The sequence below is a fragment of the Peromyscus leucopus genome, chromosome 2 (assembly GCF_004664715.2).
Source record: "Peromyscus leucopus breed LL Stock chromosome 2, UCI_PerLeu_2.1, whole genome shotgun sequence".
NCBI lineage: Eukaryota > Metazoa > Chordata > Mammalia > Rodentia > Cricetidae > Peromyscus > Peromyscus leucopus.
Window position 1 is genome coordinate 69,231,318 of NC_051064.1, and position 17,071 is coordinate 69,248,388.

General features: G+C 37.0%; 1 protein-coding gene across 2 annotated transcripts in view; it reads right to left on the reverse strand.

Annotated features, from left to right (window-relative positions):
* Positions 1-1,754: 1,754 nt before the first annotated feature.
* The window catches only part of Smc2 (structural maintenance of chromosomes 2), a 52,230-nt gene continuing 36,913 nt past the window's right edge, over positions 1,755-17,071 (reverse strand). For both annotated transcript variants that reach the window (XM_028855959.2, XM_028855958.2), the window contains exons 21-25: positions 15,122-15,322; positions 13,529-13,645; positions 8,583-8,743; positions 5,867-6,014; positions 1,755-3,531 (exon numbers count right to left, since the gene is read on the reverse strand). In XM_028855959.2, coding sequence (XP_028711792.1) covers positions 3,373-3,531; positions 5,867-6,014; positions 8,583-8,743; positions 13,529-13,645; positions 15,122-15,322 — 786 coding nt within the window. In that variant the 3' untranslated portion in view covers positions 1,755-3,372. The remainder of the gene's footprint in view (positions 3,532-5,866; positions 6,015-8,582; positions 8,744-13,528; positions 13,646-15,121; positions 15,323-17,071) is intronic.

Here is a 17,071-nt window from a genome sequence, read left to right on the forward strand (position 1 = left end):
GGTTTCCAAACCAAGGGTGAAGCTTCTTATCTCCTTCCACATGCTGGACCATTATTTCCAGTAGACACCCCTCAGCAGCACCATGAGCTGTGATAAAAAGGTGAACACACACCAATGGGCAAAACATAAATCCCATTGCATTCTGCACCTCCATGTCCATACTAGGGAGGCTGGAAGCACCATCTTGCTGATAGTTGCCCAGCACACTGATCATTTAGCTCTTTGGTGCCTCTTCCCTGGTAGAGTCTCTGGTGGTGGTAGTAGTCAAATATTTTTACATCTGGCACCATTCTTATACCTACTTACATACTATCTGTGTACCTTGGAGGATGGATTGCATTTAGTCGGCCAAAACTTCTCCTCCTAGTCTCTACGTAGCCAGACAAGCCATTCACCATTGCCTAGGAGTCTTTGTACATTCTAATTTCAGGTCTTGTTTTCACACAATGTGCACTACTAGGTGCAGTATTTAAATCCCCCCATTGGACTTCCACTTGGCAACATCTTTCAACACATTCATATCTCAGGCATTTACTGTAAATTTCATGCATAAGCAGTGTTTTCATCTGTGACTGGAGCTCATGCTTTCTCCTCTTGTCAACCGGCAGGATAGGATTCCCCTCAAGTTCTGAGTGTGATAGGCAATGGTGGATAACCTGGGAATATTAGGCCCACTGAGGGGACTTATTCTTAATGCACCAACTTCATCCTCAAATCTATTTTTTTGACTATTTGACATATTGACTATTATGAGTTGGCAAATCTGGCAAAATAGAGCTAAAAATGGGCTTTGGGGCTATATGATCATTTTCTACCCCATGGTTAGGTGCTCCTCCTCTACAAGGGTCTGGTAACACATCAGTGTGCTTCAGAAGATAGTGAAGTTACTATTGTAGATGGCATGGCATGGTCTTGCCTTAGGGATGGATCTGTGTTGTGAATATCCCACTAGAGTTTATTGTAAATTCTACACAGTGCCCTTTACAATGGTACTCACACCATGGAGTCTCTGCCTTGTCAAATGTTCTTAAGGGATAAAGATGCTTTACCTTTTTACCAAGCCTTTTCTTGTTGTGTCCTTCTTGAAGCTACCCTGTTACATGGTACATAGGTCAAATAGTATTCCCAGCTGTTCAATCTGCTGCCTTCAGAATCAGATTAGGCCTAGAAGGTACTGCTTCCTCCTTGGCAATAAGAAGTATAAAATGTAACCTTATAACATTCATCAATATAAAGTTTGTCACTACAGTTTTTTCAAAAACTGGCAGTTACTCTGGATCAAAATGTGAGCTCATAGCTTCTACTCCTATGTCATGCCTGCCCACTTACAGTCATGCTCCCTGCCATGACAGTCATGAACTCTAACTCTCTTGAACTATGGGTTCCAAATTAAATACTTTCATGTATTAGTTGCCTTGGTCATGGAGTTCTATCACAGTATTAGAAAAATAAATAAGGCATCTCCCAAATCTGATACACTTCTGGCCCCAAGCATTTTTGGATGAGGCATGGTCATTCTAAGTATCCAGTGCTTCTAGAGTTAGCCATCCACTAAGTGTTATTACTGTGTGCACGTTACTTAACCTCTTCAGTTTCCTCAGTGATAAAGATTACCTCACTGAGTTACATAAGGACTAAGTAAGAAAATACATACAAATGAAAAGCGTCTGGCTTAAGGTATTGTTAACTCAATGTCTTATGGATATATGAAATGCCGCAACTTTCTTATATTGAAAAAACACTACTGCAAAAAGTTAATATATGCCTCACAGAAATTTAATATATGCACAAGAATTTTCAAAGAGCAAAATTATACATAATATAAAAAAAAAACAGAAAAGCATACAAGGAAATAATTTATAGCCAAAGAAAGGAAATCACACAAAATGGTTAACCTTATAAGTCATTTTAAAAATGCTGGCTAAAATAGCAATTCAATGCTATTTTATAACTGCCTAATCCAAAATATTAACAGCTGACATTGATTAGATTGTGACCAAAGTAGAATACTGTATCAGTGACAGTGTGAATAGACACAACTGTCTTGACCAACAGCTTATAACACCATGGGAAACAAAACACTTTGTAGGTCCATTATTTGTGCTCCACACTGTCTGTAGGTCAGTATTTACAGTTTAGTGTCTCTTCCCTCCCACAGATGAAATCATTTCCAATATGTCACAGGGTAAAAATTACTTAAGAACATCACAGATATGTATGGCAAATGAAGTTTGAGAAATATCCAACTCAGGGCCTGGATAATGTATCAGAAAAAGTAGAACACCAAGGAACAAATGCTTAAGTATCAGGAAGAAATATGGGCCCAAACATGTAAAATCATATTAGATCACATCAGAGCTCTGAGGATTCCAAGTGTGGAGGTGCTGATGTGGAAATGTTATCGAGAGAGACTAAGAACTGCAGATGAGGGTCTCAGGGTGAGTATTAGCTCTGCCTCCTGCTTTCTAAAGGAGTGTCACCCTTTGACCTGGACAAGCAGAAGGCACTAAGAATTACATCAATCATCAAGCCTTTGAGCTATTTTGGTAGAAAAGGCAGATTTGTTTAGGTTTATCAGATTCTTAGAAAATATACTTTTCACTTAATCTGCTAGGTCCTATAATCACCAAAAGGTTAATGATTAGATTATGAGAAGTCTGATAAAAACCTTAAAAAATATTAAAGGACTTTAGATAGAGCAATACAAGTGTAATATGGTGCAACACATTTCTTCCCGAGCTTCTATTAAAATACTCAAAAACCAATTATTGCACACACATAAACATGATAGTCCAACATCATTGAAGTGAAAATGTTTCTCAAGTTCCATTTCCCATCTGAGAATCTGGCATGGTATCTATCCCTACAGGACTGGACCAGCACTGGCCTCAAACAGCTCAGTACATGCATAATTGCTGTGTTCCCTTTGTTGGTCCAAGGACATGCTTTATAAATATCCATACTCAAATGATTTTATAAGCAAAAGAAAATTCATCAATACCGTCCTTAGAAATTAAACTAGTTAAAAGCTGACATCAGCTATATTTTTTTTCCTATAACTTCATCTGTTTCTTTGTATTTTGGCTTTTGCATACAGAATTTACCAACTAGGCAGATCTCAGGTTCCTTAATACATAAAAGATTTTTGTAAGAAAAAAAATTGATGATATTCATGTAATCACAGCTACAATAATTGGACCACAACCACACTAGGTAAGAAAAGAGGATTCTTCTTTTACAAGTGATAAAAGGAATTAAGTAAGAAAATGATAATATTACCATATAAACAACTTAGACTTCAAATTCTTGAAAGTTCATGAGTAAAAAACAGGTCAATGGGAGCAGTCTGTAGTCTGAACTTCTAGCACGTGCTCATTTGGGTCCTTTTCCCTTGGACTTTGCTTCCTTTGGAATCCTCCCATTTTGACTCTGAGTAAATCTGGCTACTGTAGAAACACCATCCACGAACTTAGTTTTGAAGAGAACGTTTGCGTTGTTGAACATACCTTCTTTGAGGGACACCACAATGAACTTAAGGGAACAGAAAGAAAGCAAAATCATTAAAAGAAAATATTCTTAAAGAAGTTTACTCTCTTAAAGAGGATTTAGAAATTGAATGGAACACAGAAATCAAAATGTCCAAACAACATGGGGGACAGGATGGGGTACAGTAGTGGGAGGGTAGCACAGCAGGATAAATGGTAAACTGTGGGTGGTGGTAGGCCTTAATTAGGAAGGAAGTTCAATACAAGTTCAATATTGTATACACACACACACACACACACACACACATACACAAATCTATACACAGACATAAATATACACATTAAATGAAATTATCCCATCTGGGCTGACAATGCGCTCCTCTCCTTAGAGCTAAGGACCAATAAACTAATATTTTCGAGTTGTTGGTCAGGATTGTCTAAGAAACTCCCAAAACATTACATAGGCTATTGTTGTTGCCCCTGGTGGAAGGTACCCTACTGCTAAGGACACCATGCACTTTGGACACAGGATCTGAAGGATACTCGATGGTTTTGACCTGAAAGTCTGTTCCTTGAGGCTTAGCTTTCATGGTGTCAGAAGGTGCCATCCAAGTTTCCAAGGAAAAGAAGCAACCAACAGTCTTACCCAGCATGGCAATGATAACCCTAAGGATACAATAGTGGCATGCATATCTTGGCAGCAATCAACAACTCTCTAATTATACTTAAGGCCCACAACAAGAGGGAAATCACATCACGTATGGCAGTGGGAACCTGGCCAACTAAACAGGGCTAATGAGGTCGTGGATCTCAAGAGAACCTACAACTGCCATTCACTAAACTAGCATAATTCCTGATTCTGAATGTTTATCCTTATATCCAGATACACAGATAAGTGTACCTCTCAGCCCTCATCAACAAAATTTCTCTAGAAAACCACAACTGATCACAATGCAGAGAACAAGTGACTTATGGTGCACAGTTGTGATGCATCTGTAACACAAGTCCTGCACCTAAGGTCAGATAATACTGAGGAAGGGGAGGGAAGACTATTAGAGCCAAAAGAACAGAAAGGCTGCTATGAGAGTGTGTCCCTCAGAAATGTCCAAGAAGCTACACCCATAAAGTCTCAGTAACATGGCTGCCTAAACAAGATCTAAATAAGGACAACACCAACAGATGTGCTTATACAGAAGAGGGAAACATCATGGGGATCCACAGCAGACAAAGAACTACAGGTAGCTAAAAAAGAACCTCTGCAATAATTGTCTGTTCAATACCAAGTAGTAAGCCTTCTCATACATACAAGTAACATTATATGGACTAAGCAGGCTACATTTATATATTTAGGAATATAAGTTTGTGGTGTGTAATAATTAAAAAAGAGGCCATCAATTTGAGAGAGTAAGATAGAGGGTTACATGATAAGGGAGAAAGGAGTAAAAGGAAGGGAGAAATGATGTAATTATATTTGAATTTAAAAAGAGAATTATCTGGAGATCATTCTGTTCTTTCCTTAGACACATACCACCAAGAAAATGCACAACCTCAAATGTTAACTGAAAATAGTTATGGTCCTATGCACCCAAATAGATAGTAATGTTCTTTTATCTTAGAAGTTTCTTCATTTTACCTTCAGTGTTTCATTACTTAAGGTTATTATTTCCCAGTAGCTGACTCTTATGGCTAGCATTCCATATTTTATTATTAACTCTAATCATTTAGTGAAGTAATTTTCTATGTGATGAATTTAATAATACCAAAGAAGGTTATAAATTCTTACAGTTCTACCTGAGTCCAAACACCACCTTCACATACTTAGGAAAAGGCACCACTTCACTGCAGGTACCCAAAATCTGCCACAATAAACACATATTCTAGAATGAGTAGACTCCAGAACTGTACAACATGTAGTTTTATTCAATCGTATATGGCAGCTACAGCTCTACAGCAACAATTAATTTTTTAAAGGTCTTTTTAGCTTGAAGGGTTTTCTGTTTTAGCTGAGCGAAACCACAGTCCCTATTATGTGCCACATGCTTCTGATACCTTAAGTATACTCTTGAAGTAGCTTTAGTTGATTGGCATCCTTGTGGCAAACAGCTAGAGAAAACAGTTATATCATCACTAAATCAATTATAAGTTGTGTTCTCCATCATGCTTAAATCAAGAGTGTTAATGTCTGGTTCTTTCCTTCAAGGGAGACTGACCTCTCTTTTTGACAATTTGCATAATGGGCAAAGACTCCAGCATTGAGCTACAGTCCAATCCAATCCCAAATATCTAACTTAACAATGATTACTAATAAAAAGACTTGGTTTCATAAAACAAACACAAAGACCATTTCACTTCTACTGAGATATTTTTGGAGTGGTCCTTACCTGAGAATGTGTGAAGTGAGTACGCAGCATCTGTCCAATATTCTGGGTATGAGAAAGATCCAAGGCCGCATCCACCTCATCCAAGATATAAATTGGAGCAGGTTTGAAGAGGAGCATGGACAATATTAGTGACAGAGCCACTAGAGACCTGAGAACAGGTTGGGGGAAATAAAGTCATAGACATTTATAGACATTTTACCAAAACACTAAAGCAAATCTGCAATGTCCTTAAGATGATATATAGTATAGACTCATCTGAAAGTCGTAAGGAATCTGGGTTCCAAAGCTCTCTTTACAAGCATACAATTTCCATGAGACAATTTTAACACTCATTACATTTGGCACTTATACTTCATTAACATGAAGAACATGTTACTTTTTGAAAATAAATTTATTACATGTATTGGTGTTTTGTCTGCATGAATGTTTGTGGACCACATGCATACCTACTGCCCTCACAGGCCAGAAGAGGGTATCTTAACTGCTGCGATTGGAGGCACAAATGGTTATGAGTTGCCACGTGGGTGCGGGCAATTAAACCCAGGATCTCTACAAGAGCAGCCAGTGCTCTTACCTATGAGATATCTTTCCAGCCCTAGATCTTGCACCTTTTTATCAAGTGACATTTATCCTTATCTCAACTGCTTATTTAAAGCCTAGACAATAGGTAAGAGAGTGGCTATATATTTATTAAGGAAGCAATAACAACTTGGTTACCCCTTTAAAATTTTTATTATATACATACACACACAAATACATATATACTATACTCATTATATACACATACATATATACACACATACTGTATGTATAGATTATATCTCTATTCAAAAATGACAAAGGGCTTCATAAGAAAAAACAGATCTCTTTTTTTAAATAATTTTCTGAATTATCAAAGTCTTTTGGCTTTTGTCTACAAAAGTTTATTGGCTTCAATATGAATGCTTTTCTTAGATACATAATTCTAGGTTGACTCATTTTCTTTTGGCACTTCTAAATGTTCTAATACTTCCACCAGCTGGAAGTTTAGGATAAGAAGTCTGAAGTCTCAAATCATCCTTACATCTATGCTATGTGGTTTTTGCTAGCTTTCAAAGTTTTATAACTATATAGGTTTCCAATAATTTTGTATATGCCTTGCTGTATCAGTATGTCTATGTGCTTATCTTACTAGCTCAAATGGTGGTCTTCGCAGAATTCATCATATCTGGGAGATCTGCTGTCATTTTTTTTTTTAAGTATTTCTGTTTCTTGTTTTCCTCTAATTTTCAAACACTAATGTCATGTGTATCAGGCAGCTTCCACAGGACACCAAACTGGTTTTGAGTTGTTTTTTTTCCCTCCTCAGTTTAGGTACAGTAGATTTGACTGCTACATCAAGTTAACTCTTCTTCATTTTATGGTGCCTAATTCATTAATCTTGTGAACTTTACATTCAGTTATATTTTATATCTACAGTTTCGCTTGATTTTTTTAAAACAGGTTTTACCTAATTATTTGTTAGTTTTTTTTTCCTGTGTAATTCCTGAAAACAGTTACTTTAAACTTCACATCTATTAATCTCACCATTTCTAGGACCGTTTTAAAGAATTATTCTTCTCTAGATCAGCAAACTGAATTTTCTCTTGCAAATTTACTGATATTATTATTATTATTTTAAATAGAGGACTTTGCTGTGTAGCCTAGATTGAGCTAGCTCACTGTTGTATATCAAGATGGTCTCAAATTTGTGTAATCTGAGCCAGACAAAATGGTCTCAAATTTGTGTAATCTGAGCCAGGCAGTGGTGGTGTACACCTTTAATCCCAGCACTTGGGAGGCAGAGACAGGAGAATCTCTGTGAGGCTAGCCTGGTCTACAGAGCAAAGACAGGCTCCAAAGCTACAGAGAAACTCTGTCTTGAAAAAAATCAAAATACTACTGCTACTACTACTACTAAAATAAAATAAAATTATGTAGTCTTTTTCCTTTGCTTTTGGCGTTTTGGGATCACAGGAGTGAGGCAGCACACTGGTGTCTTAGAATTCTTATTAAAGGCTGGACACCATGTTTAGTGTCTGCTTTGCTATCTTCTTTAAAGAGCACTACTGTGTATGTGTGTGATAAAACTGAGGTCAGGGTCCACTGTTCAGTTTTCCAGGGTTTGTCTAAAGCAGTGTTCACTTCAGGACCATGCAAACCTAACACTTTGTTCTCTGTGGCTTCCTCAAACAAAAGTCCAATTGTCCTAAATGTACTGAGACTATTAAAAGCTAGTCGGCTTCCCTCCCTGCTTTTGATGACCAGTAATTGTCACTAAGGAGTATGCTGGGTAAACACAGAATTGACATTTCCATTTTACTTCTGGGTATTCAGAGACTGTATGACTTGCTCATTTTTAAATGTTTAATGAGTTGTTTCTCCTATATTTTGTTTAGTTATCTGGTTGTTTATTCTTTTTTTACAGTGTTAGGGAATCAAACTCAGGGCCCTGTATATGCCAGGCAGGCACACCAACACTGAGTTATACCCAACACTGAGCTATATCCCTAGCTCTAGTTGTTATTGTCTACTAATTTAAACAAATATTTCAAACAAATAGTTCTATATATTAGGCTTCTCAAATTCTACAAAGGCAGTCAAACAAATCAAAATTGAAAGAGAATTACAGAGTAATGAAATGATGAATTATATTAAATAGCCATAAGAAATTATAAATTGCAAAGAGATTACTTACCTCTGACCACCACTAAGCTCAGTTAGATTTTCTTTCCATGTATTTCCTAAGGCAACCTTGAACTCCAGACCATCTAAAACTGTCTGCCCTTCTGGTGGTGCAAGCATAGCATTGGCACCAGGCAAAAGGGTAGAAAAAATAGAGCCAAAGTCTTTGTTTACCTAGATCAAATAAGATAAAAAAAAAAAAAATCACATTAAATCATCAGAATGCTTTCCAATTATTAATATACATACATGCAACTCAGTAGGTCCACTGTCAGAAAGAAAAGGTCTCAGGAAACTGTTTGGCCTGTCTGAATTGCCTGATTACACAGAGATTAGGCCCAAATTCATGGCATTCAGAATGGTTCAGTGCATATACATGTACACCTGATCAGCATTTAGCCATCTGTCTTATAAATATGACAAATAACTTCAGCATTCAGAAGACAAATGTGAGTATACCACAGAGAAACCAGCATTGCTCCTTGTCAAATCCATGTCCTCTAGGATTTGATAGCCATGGTCTCTAGGGAAATCTTCAGATTCAGTGGTAGGCACCCAAAATAAACAAGTAAATATAATTAGGAAATCTCTTAAGAGGCAAGCAGTATTCCTGGATATGGACGTAACTAGGTAACATGCTACCTCAGCCAAAAGAAATATATATGCCAGTATTAATAGCTTCTACTACATTAGGCTAGTTGAAAATTGAGAAAATGAGGAATGATGACTCCCATACTGAATAACCAATAAACATCAGTTGCAATGCAAGAACCTTGGGAATTAGGAAAGAGAAAAATCAATTTACAAAATATTCTCATTTGTACTAAATTTGGGAACCACTGGGGGCGTCTCTTAGGACCCATTATTAAATCTATATGTATTATAAGAATACTTCAATCAAGTTTCTACACAAGGAAATTGACCTATAATTTTCTTTTTGTTTTCTTCAGTGTGTGTTTGTGTGTGTATGTATGTGTGTGTGTGTGTTTCATAGGATTTGATATGACCAATAGTGACTTGATAAAGATAGGTTAGCAGCACTCCATCCATTTGATTTTACAGAATCATTTCTGAAGCACTGGGATCAGTTCTTTAAAGGTTTGGTGGGATTCAGCAGTGATTCCTACCGGGCATGGAATGGTTCTACAAATTATATAATTGTTTAGATATTATATAAGTACCTTAAAGATGCAGCTTAAGACCAGAAGTATTCTTGAATATGAACCTAACTAAGGAACTTACATTATCTCCAGCAAAAAGCTACATATGCCAATGTTAATAGATTCTACCAAGTAGGTTATCATTGAATATTGGGAAAAAGAAGAATGATGACTTGGATGCTGAATACTCAAAGTTGCACTGGTGAACCTTGGGAATTAGGAAAGAGCAAAATGAGCATCATTTCTTCGATTCTATTGCTTGTTGTATGTCTGGTTGTTTATCTCACGTTGATTTAATTTTGGTAGGTGTGGTGGTTTGAATGAGAACAGTCCCCACAGGCTCATACATTGGTCCCCAGTTGGAACTATTTGGGAGGAATTAGGAAGTTTGGTCTTGTTAGAGGAGGTATGTCACTGGGGATGGGCTTTGAGGTTTCAAAAGCCCATACCAGGCAGAGGGTCTCTTATATCAGGACATAAGCTTTCAGCTACTTCTCCACTGCCAAGCCTGCCTATGTGCCACTATGCCTCCTATCATGATGATCATGGACCCTCTGAAACTGTGAGCCCCCAATTAAATACTTCCTTTTATAAATTGCCTTGGTCATGATGTTTCTTCACAACAACAGAATAGTAACTAAGACAGTAGGCCATGAGTCTAGAAGTTCATTTCTTTTACATTTTCTAATTTATTAGAATACATTTTATTAAAATAGACCCCAATTACTTTCAGAGTTATACTGGTAGCTGTTGTAATGACTCTGTTCTTCCTTGATTGTTATATTTTCTTTTTCATTTCTAATTCATTAATTTGTGCCCTAACATTGATATTGCATCTACTGACTTGGCCTTTGACTTTCTCTTGTTTTTCTAAAACCCCAAGTGGCATCAGTAATACATATTACTTATATTGTGCTTCTCTGACTTTTTCAAATGTAGGGTTTTTTTTTTAGGTCAAAATTTCCATCACAGCACTGTTTTTTATTATGCCCCTTACATTTTTGTATATTGTATCTCATTCAATTCTAAGTTTAAAGTTTTTTTAGTTGGACAGTGGTGGCACATGCTTTTAATCATAGCACTAGGTAGGCAAAGGCAGGCAGATCTCTCTTAGCTCGAGGCCAGCCTTGTCTACAGAGCAAGTTCCAGAACAGCCAGGACTACACAAAGAAACCCTGTCTTGAAAAACCAAAAAGAAAAAAACAAGTTTCTTTAAGTTTTCCAATGACCCATTCATGATTCAGTAGCTGGGTCCTTAGTCTACAAATTTTTGTATGTTCTGTAGTTTCTCTGGCTACTTCAATACTTTTATTTTATTGTATATCAGATAAAATACAAGAAATTATTTCAATGTTGCTAAATATGGAGTGGTATTCAAACTCGTGAAAACTGTCAATCAACACAAAGCTAGCCTGTAAAGCTTCCATCAAGGAAAAAAAAAACTTTCTGAGGTAAAATGAACTAAGGGAATTTATTACCACCCAACTGGTCCTGCTTTAGAGTTCTACACTATAAGTAAACGGATGCTGAATATAATTAGACAAAACAAACACAAAAGTTTACAACACAACAGAACAGATACAAATAATAGACAAATAAGAGAATAAAATTCTACTATCACAGAAAATCACCAAACAACAAAGATGAACAAAAAGGAATAAAGAAATGAAGAAGATATGAAATAACAGAATGAAGCAGTACATCTTTACTATTAATATCTCTGAAGGCAAAGGGGTTAAATTTCTTTAAGATACAGACTAGCTGATGGGTAAAGACAAAAGCTAGATACAATGATCTAATGCCTAGAGGAAACTCAGTTTACCCGTAAAATATATATATATGAAGATTGAAATGAAAAGATATAGCATGCAAGCAGAAATCCAAAGTGAGCAGCAGCAACCATACTTAAATCAGATATAATAGACTTTATATAGAAAACTAAAAGACAGATATTTGGAAAATAATCTTAAAAACTAAAACTTAAGAATGATGAGGAGTTAAGAAAGAATCTGAAGAATGGAGAGAAACAACTGTAAACTTACAAAGCATTACTATGCTGAATATACATGTAACAAACTTAAGAACAAAACATGATTTAAAAAATGGGTAAATGACTTGAATAGAAATTTCTTCAAAATAGCTATACAAAAGACCAACAAGGAAAGGAACAATGTTCAACATCACTAATGCAAATCAAAACCACAGTGACCTACCATCTCACTCAAGTTAAAATGATCAACGTGAAAAAGACAAGTTTCTGCCAGCAAAGATGCAGGAAGTCACAAGATGAAACCAACTCAGAGGCTACTGATAAAGAAGTACACAATGAAATGGGATATAGCTGATAAGTATACGGAACACTTAATCTTGACTGACACCTGACAAGATTTACAATCACCCTGGAAACAATTCCCTGGTTCTATCTGTAAGGCTGTTTCAAAGAGGTCTAACTGAAACAAGAAGGCCTATCCTAAATGTGGGTGTTCACCATCTCAGGGGGTAGAGTGTCAGACTGAGTTAAAGAGTGAGCAGACCACCCCACAGGGATCTATCTCTGCTTCCTGTCTGTGGGTACAATGTGATCAGTGGCTTGCTACTCCTGACTCAGGATGTTCCTGCTGTGATGAAGTATATTCCCAAAATGTGAGCCAAAATAGCCTTCTTTGTCACAGCATGAGAAAAGTTAACTAACAACTATATGAAAGGTAAAGCATTAGAAGGAAAGAGGCATTATGAGCCCAGGAAGGGTACCCCTGGGTAAGGAGAATGAAGAGAAGATAGTTATTAACAGGTGTAGGCATGCCTTTGGATAAGAGCAATCAATTCCCCTGTTTTATATCACAGGATGATAACTATTGTTAACTGCAATTAATGGAAAATTCAAACTAACTAAAAAAAACAAACAAAAACCGGATTTTGATTATCTTAGTACAAGGAAGTATTAAATGTTTGAAGTGAGTATGTTGAGTGCCTAAGCCTCATTATTACAAATTGCATATACTGAAATGTCACAGCATACCCTTTAAACATGTATAGCTACTATATGGCAATTAAAAAGGTATTTCTTAAAGTCTTTCTACTGTTTTTTGGTTTTTTTTTTTTTAATTTTTCAAGACAGAATTTCTCTGTGTAGTTTTGGAGCCTGTCCTGAATCTCGCTCTGTAAACCAGGCTGGCCTTGAACTCACAGAGATCTGCCTGGCTCTGCCTCCCAAGTGCTTGGATTAAAGGCATGTGCCGCCACCACCCAGCTGTTTATTTTTTTAAACTTCAATTTACAGAACTTGCAAGTCATTGTTATTATTATAGCAACACTAACCATACCCCAAATCTATATTTTGGCACAGGAGTTTATTGAGCTATATAGATTTGGGGTACAGAAATGTTTTGGAAATAGCAAGAGAAATAAACAATGGTGAAACTGAGTCCTTGGAAGGTCCTTTTTCTAGCTAGCTGTCTGAGTGAGATGTGCTGCTTTCAGAATTAAGCAGCTGTGCAGGGTGTAGCAGACACTGGAGAGTACTGAGTTTCTTCCAATATGAGAAACTGTAGTCTCACAGAGGAAGGAGAATAAATAGTGTTCCTTTTAAAAGTAACAGTCATGATAAATGCTGATGTGACATAAACTTGCTTCTCTAAGTCTTGTAGTAAAGTCAAGACAAAAACACATTTAAAAAGTCTAGGAGGCTCAGGTGTGAGCACATGGCTCATTCAAGCCACACTGAACTGCTCTTACTGTGTAAACCTACTGATGTGATCCTTCATCCTTGACCTGGGGTTACATTTTAAGATTAAAGTACCTTTTGCCAAGCAATATTTAGGGCTTGGTTTTTCTTCTGATCAAGATCTTCTATAGTTGCAAGGATTTTGGATTTGTCATTTTCTACAATTCTTTTCTTCTTCATCAAATCATTATACTGTGAGGAAAATGAGATACTTAATTTGTAAAACACAAAATGTCTTCCACATTCTGGTATTTAGTCAGTCAAAAAGAAGCTTCATTGTTTTAAACATAACACAATCTTATTTACTAGAAAGATACAAGTACCAGAACTATAATAAAAACCAAATTATGAGAAAATAAATATATTACCAATATATAGGTAAATTCAACTACCAGAACCAAGAATTTAGAAGTCCTAAAAGTATTTAGACTATACTAATAGCCCTTTTCTTCTAGTTACCGAGGCAAACTGGAAAATGTTACATGAAAACTATAGTACAAGGTATCAGTTTCAGTAGCACCACGAATAAGCTTTTAATTCTTCACTGTGCTGTGTATGTCCTGTGTAATACAGTAATTGGCCTTTATCTTTCTGACTACAGAATCTGGGTCTTCCTTGGATTCTGCAATTTGGGTCTCATTCAGTCCCTTGGACATAATAAACCCACTCGTGGTCTATGTTCCCTGCACTGTTCTGTCTTCCTGGAAGGCATTCTCCGTATCTGAGTAAGTAGTCCCTCAGTTTCAGCTCTCATCTACTGCTTCACACTAGCTTTCTGCTGAGGGCTGCAGTGGGAAAGCTGCATGCATGACTGACAGTACAGAACTTTCTACTACCCTTCCTAGCCCATTTCTCCTTAGAGTTCTACAGTTCAAGTAGTCTTCATACCTCCCCTATTAACTTGAGCCAGTCCTGTGACCTCCACATTTCTACCTTATTTATTCCGTTAGTTCAGTACTTATATAAGCAGACACAACACATGAGAAGAGGTCAGCTCTTCATCAACAGAGAACCTTAGTGCTTCTTACGGCTTTTACCGTTCTTTCGTTGTGTCAGCTTGCCTAAGCTAGAGTCATCTGGGAAGAGGGAACTTCAATTAGAAAATGTCTATCACACTGGCCGAAAGGGAAGTCTGTGGAGCAATTTCTTGATTGATGATTAAGCAAGAGAGCTCACCCCATTGTGAGCAGTGCCACTTTTGGGCACATTGTCCTGGGTTCTCTAGGAAAGCAGGCTGAGCAAGCCAGTAAACAGCATTCCTCGGTGGCCTCTGCTTCAGCTCCCGCCTCCAGCTTCCTGCCCTGACTGAGGTGCTGCACTGGCTTCCCTCAATGATGGACTGCAACCATGACCGGAAGGCAAATAAGCCCTGTCCTCCCCGAGTTGCTTTTTGTAGTGGAGTTATCACAGCAAGAGTAACCCTAACCAGGACAACCTTCTAATTCTTTCAATATTTCTCTTATAACATTCGTTTTAAAAAATGGTATTAGAGCTCAGTTATCATGATCTAATAAAAATAAACAAGTCCTACCATGCTATGCAGCTTAAATATAAGAACCTACTAAGTTAGGCAAAGGGCTGAATCTAATAACAGCTTAGAGGTCATATATTATCACAGATGGCTACGTTGCTCTATTATGGCTGAACAGTGATAGGAAGCAGACCTACCCGCTCTTCAGCTTCTGTCAGTACATTCATAGCTCTCATATTGACACTTCTTCCTAGTTTCTCTTTTACTTCTTGTAACTTCTGAAGTCTCTGACCAGCTTCTTTTGGGTTGTTTGTTTTGAAATCATAGGCACTATTAGGTTGGCCAAAGAGGTGTTTCTCAGCATTAATCCAGTCATAATCATTCAACATTTTGGATACCTGGTCACATATGAAAAAGGAAAGAACTAAAATCATATTCAAAAATGTTTCCTGAATGCTTACTACTTTTAAATCAAATATTTGGGAGGGAAAAAAAAGAATCACAATGACATAGACAAAGAAAGGTTAGGGCAGCTCATTTACAGCAATAAGGATGGATTCTTGGCCAGGGATCGCAGACCCAAGCACAGACTTCATAGAGAAGGATCTTCCCACCATGCAGGAGCAGGGATGAGTGTTAGAATTCCTAGCCACCCCCACGAGCTACATGACTGTACATGCACTGTCCAGTAGCCAGGCAAGATGCTTAGTCATCCTAGGGCCTTACGGCCTTATGTTCTACATAATCCCATAATCTGGGCACCTCGTGATCATGTAATCTACGCACAGCGTGGTCACACAATCTATATATGTAGCAATCATGTAGCTACATAAGCCCATATGCACATGTGTAGGGGGGAACCATAAAAGCCGGTTCCATCTAGTCCTCCCCTCTCTTCCTGCACGGTCATTACATAGGCCTATGCACACTCCTTCTGTTCTCTTTCCTTAATAAACTCTTACAGTGGGTTTTGTGGTACCTCCTGGCTTTTCTCGCACGGTAAACAGCACAGCTTAATAAATAACATTGCATAGCTTAATAAATAACAATGAGTGAAAGAGAAAGTTTTACAAAGTTGAGTGTCCTTTGTTCCAAAACACTTTGGTCCAGAAATGCTTTGGGTTTTTGCTTTGTTATTTCAATTTTGGAATATTTACATATATAGAGTAAGCTATCTTAGAGATAGGATCTAAGTCAAAACAGAAAATTCACACAGTATCTGAAGACAATTTTACTTGACATTTTTACTGCTTCTTTACTTTCATTCTGACCTGGTACATGAGACCAGGTGTTACATTTTCTCCTTATGGCATGTTGGCACACAAAATGTTTTGAATTATGGAGCACTTAGGATTTCCAGATTGAAGATGCTTCATTTGTATACTCAAAACATCTCCATTAAAATGTAAGTCAGATGAGGCTCATTCAGATTTTACTAAATCCAATCTAATATGGCAAAAAGTAATCTGTATGTAGGGAAACTTCCTTAGGGACAGTCATATATTTGATGAAATCATAGAAGCCTAATTGTGACTACTTAATAATTGTCTCAGAATTATAATCTAAGAAAAAAAAATGCCCCAAATGTTGACTATCCCTACTTCCACCCCTTCTGACAAAGTAAAATGTAACCTTTTCATATAATACAACCAATTCAAACTTAAAATTATAATCCTTAATGGTTGTTGTCTACATCTGGGTGAGATTCACTCTGATCAGTAGAATGTAATATTGCCAATCTATTTACCCTCACCACTTCCACTGCAATGGTACCTCTAAACCACAAAGTAAACTCTCAACTACAGTCTAGCTTCTGAGATGATCTGTAAGATCTCTGAAGGTACTGCGTGGACATGTTACTTTTCCCTGCATCTTCAGCGTAGGGTCTGATACAATAATTTTTACAACATCAACCATATACTCTTTAAAATACTTAGGGTACTGTGACATAGCAAAAGAAGACCTCAAATGCAATTAAAACCTGGAATAACTTTAAAATAACTGCAATGCACAATATATTTTCAATAAAGTTGTATAAATAGCGTTGACAATGTATAAGGATACCCGAAAACCAATGTCTTTTAAAATGAGATCTATATACATATTTTCGTGATTTCTTCAAATTCAACTTGTAATAAGATAAAGAA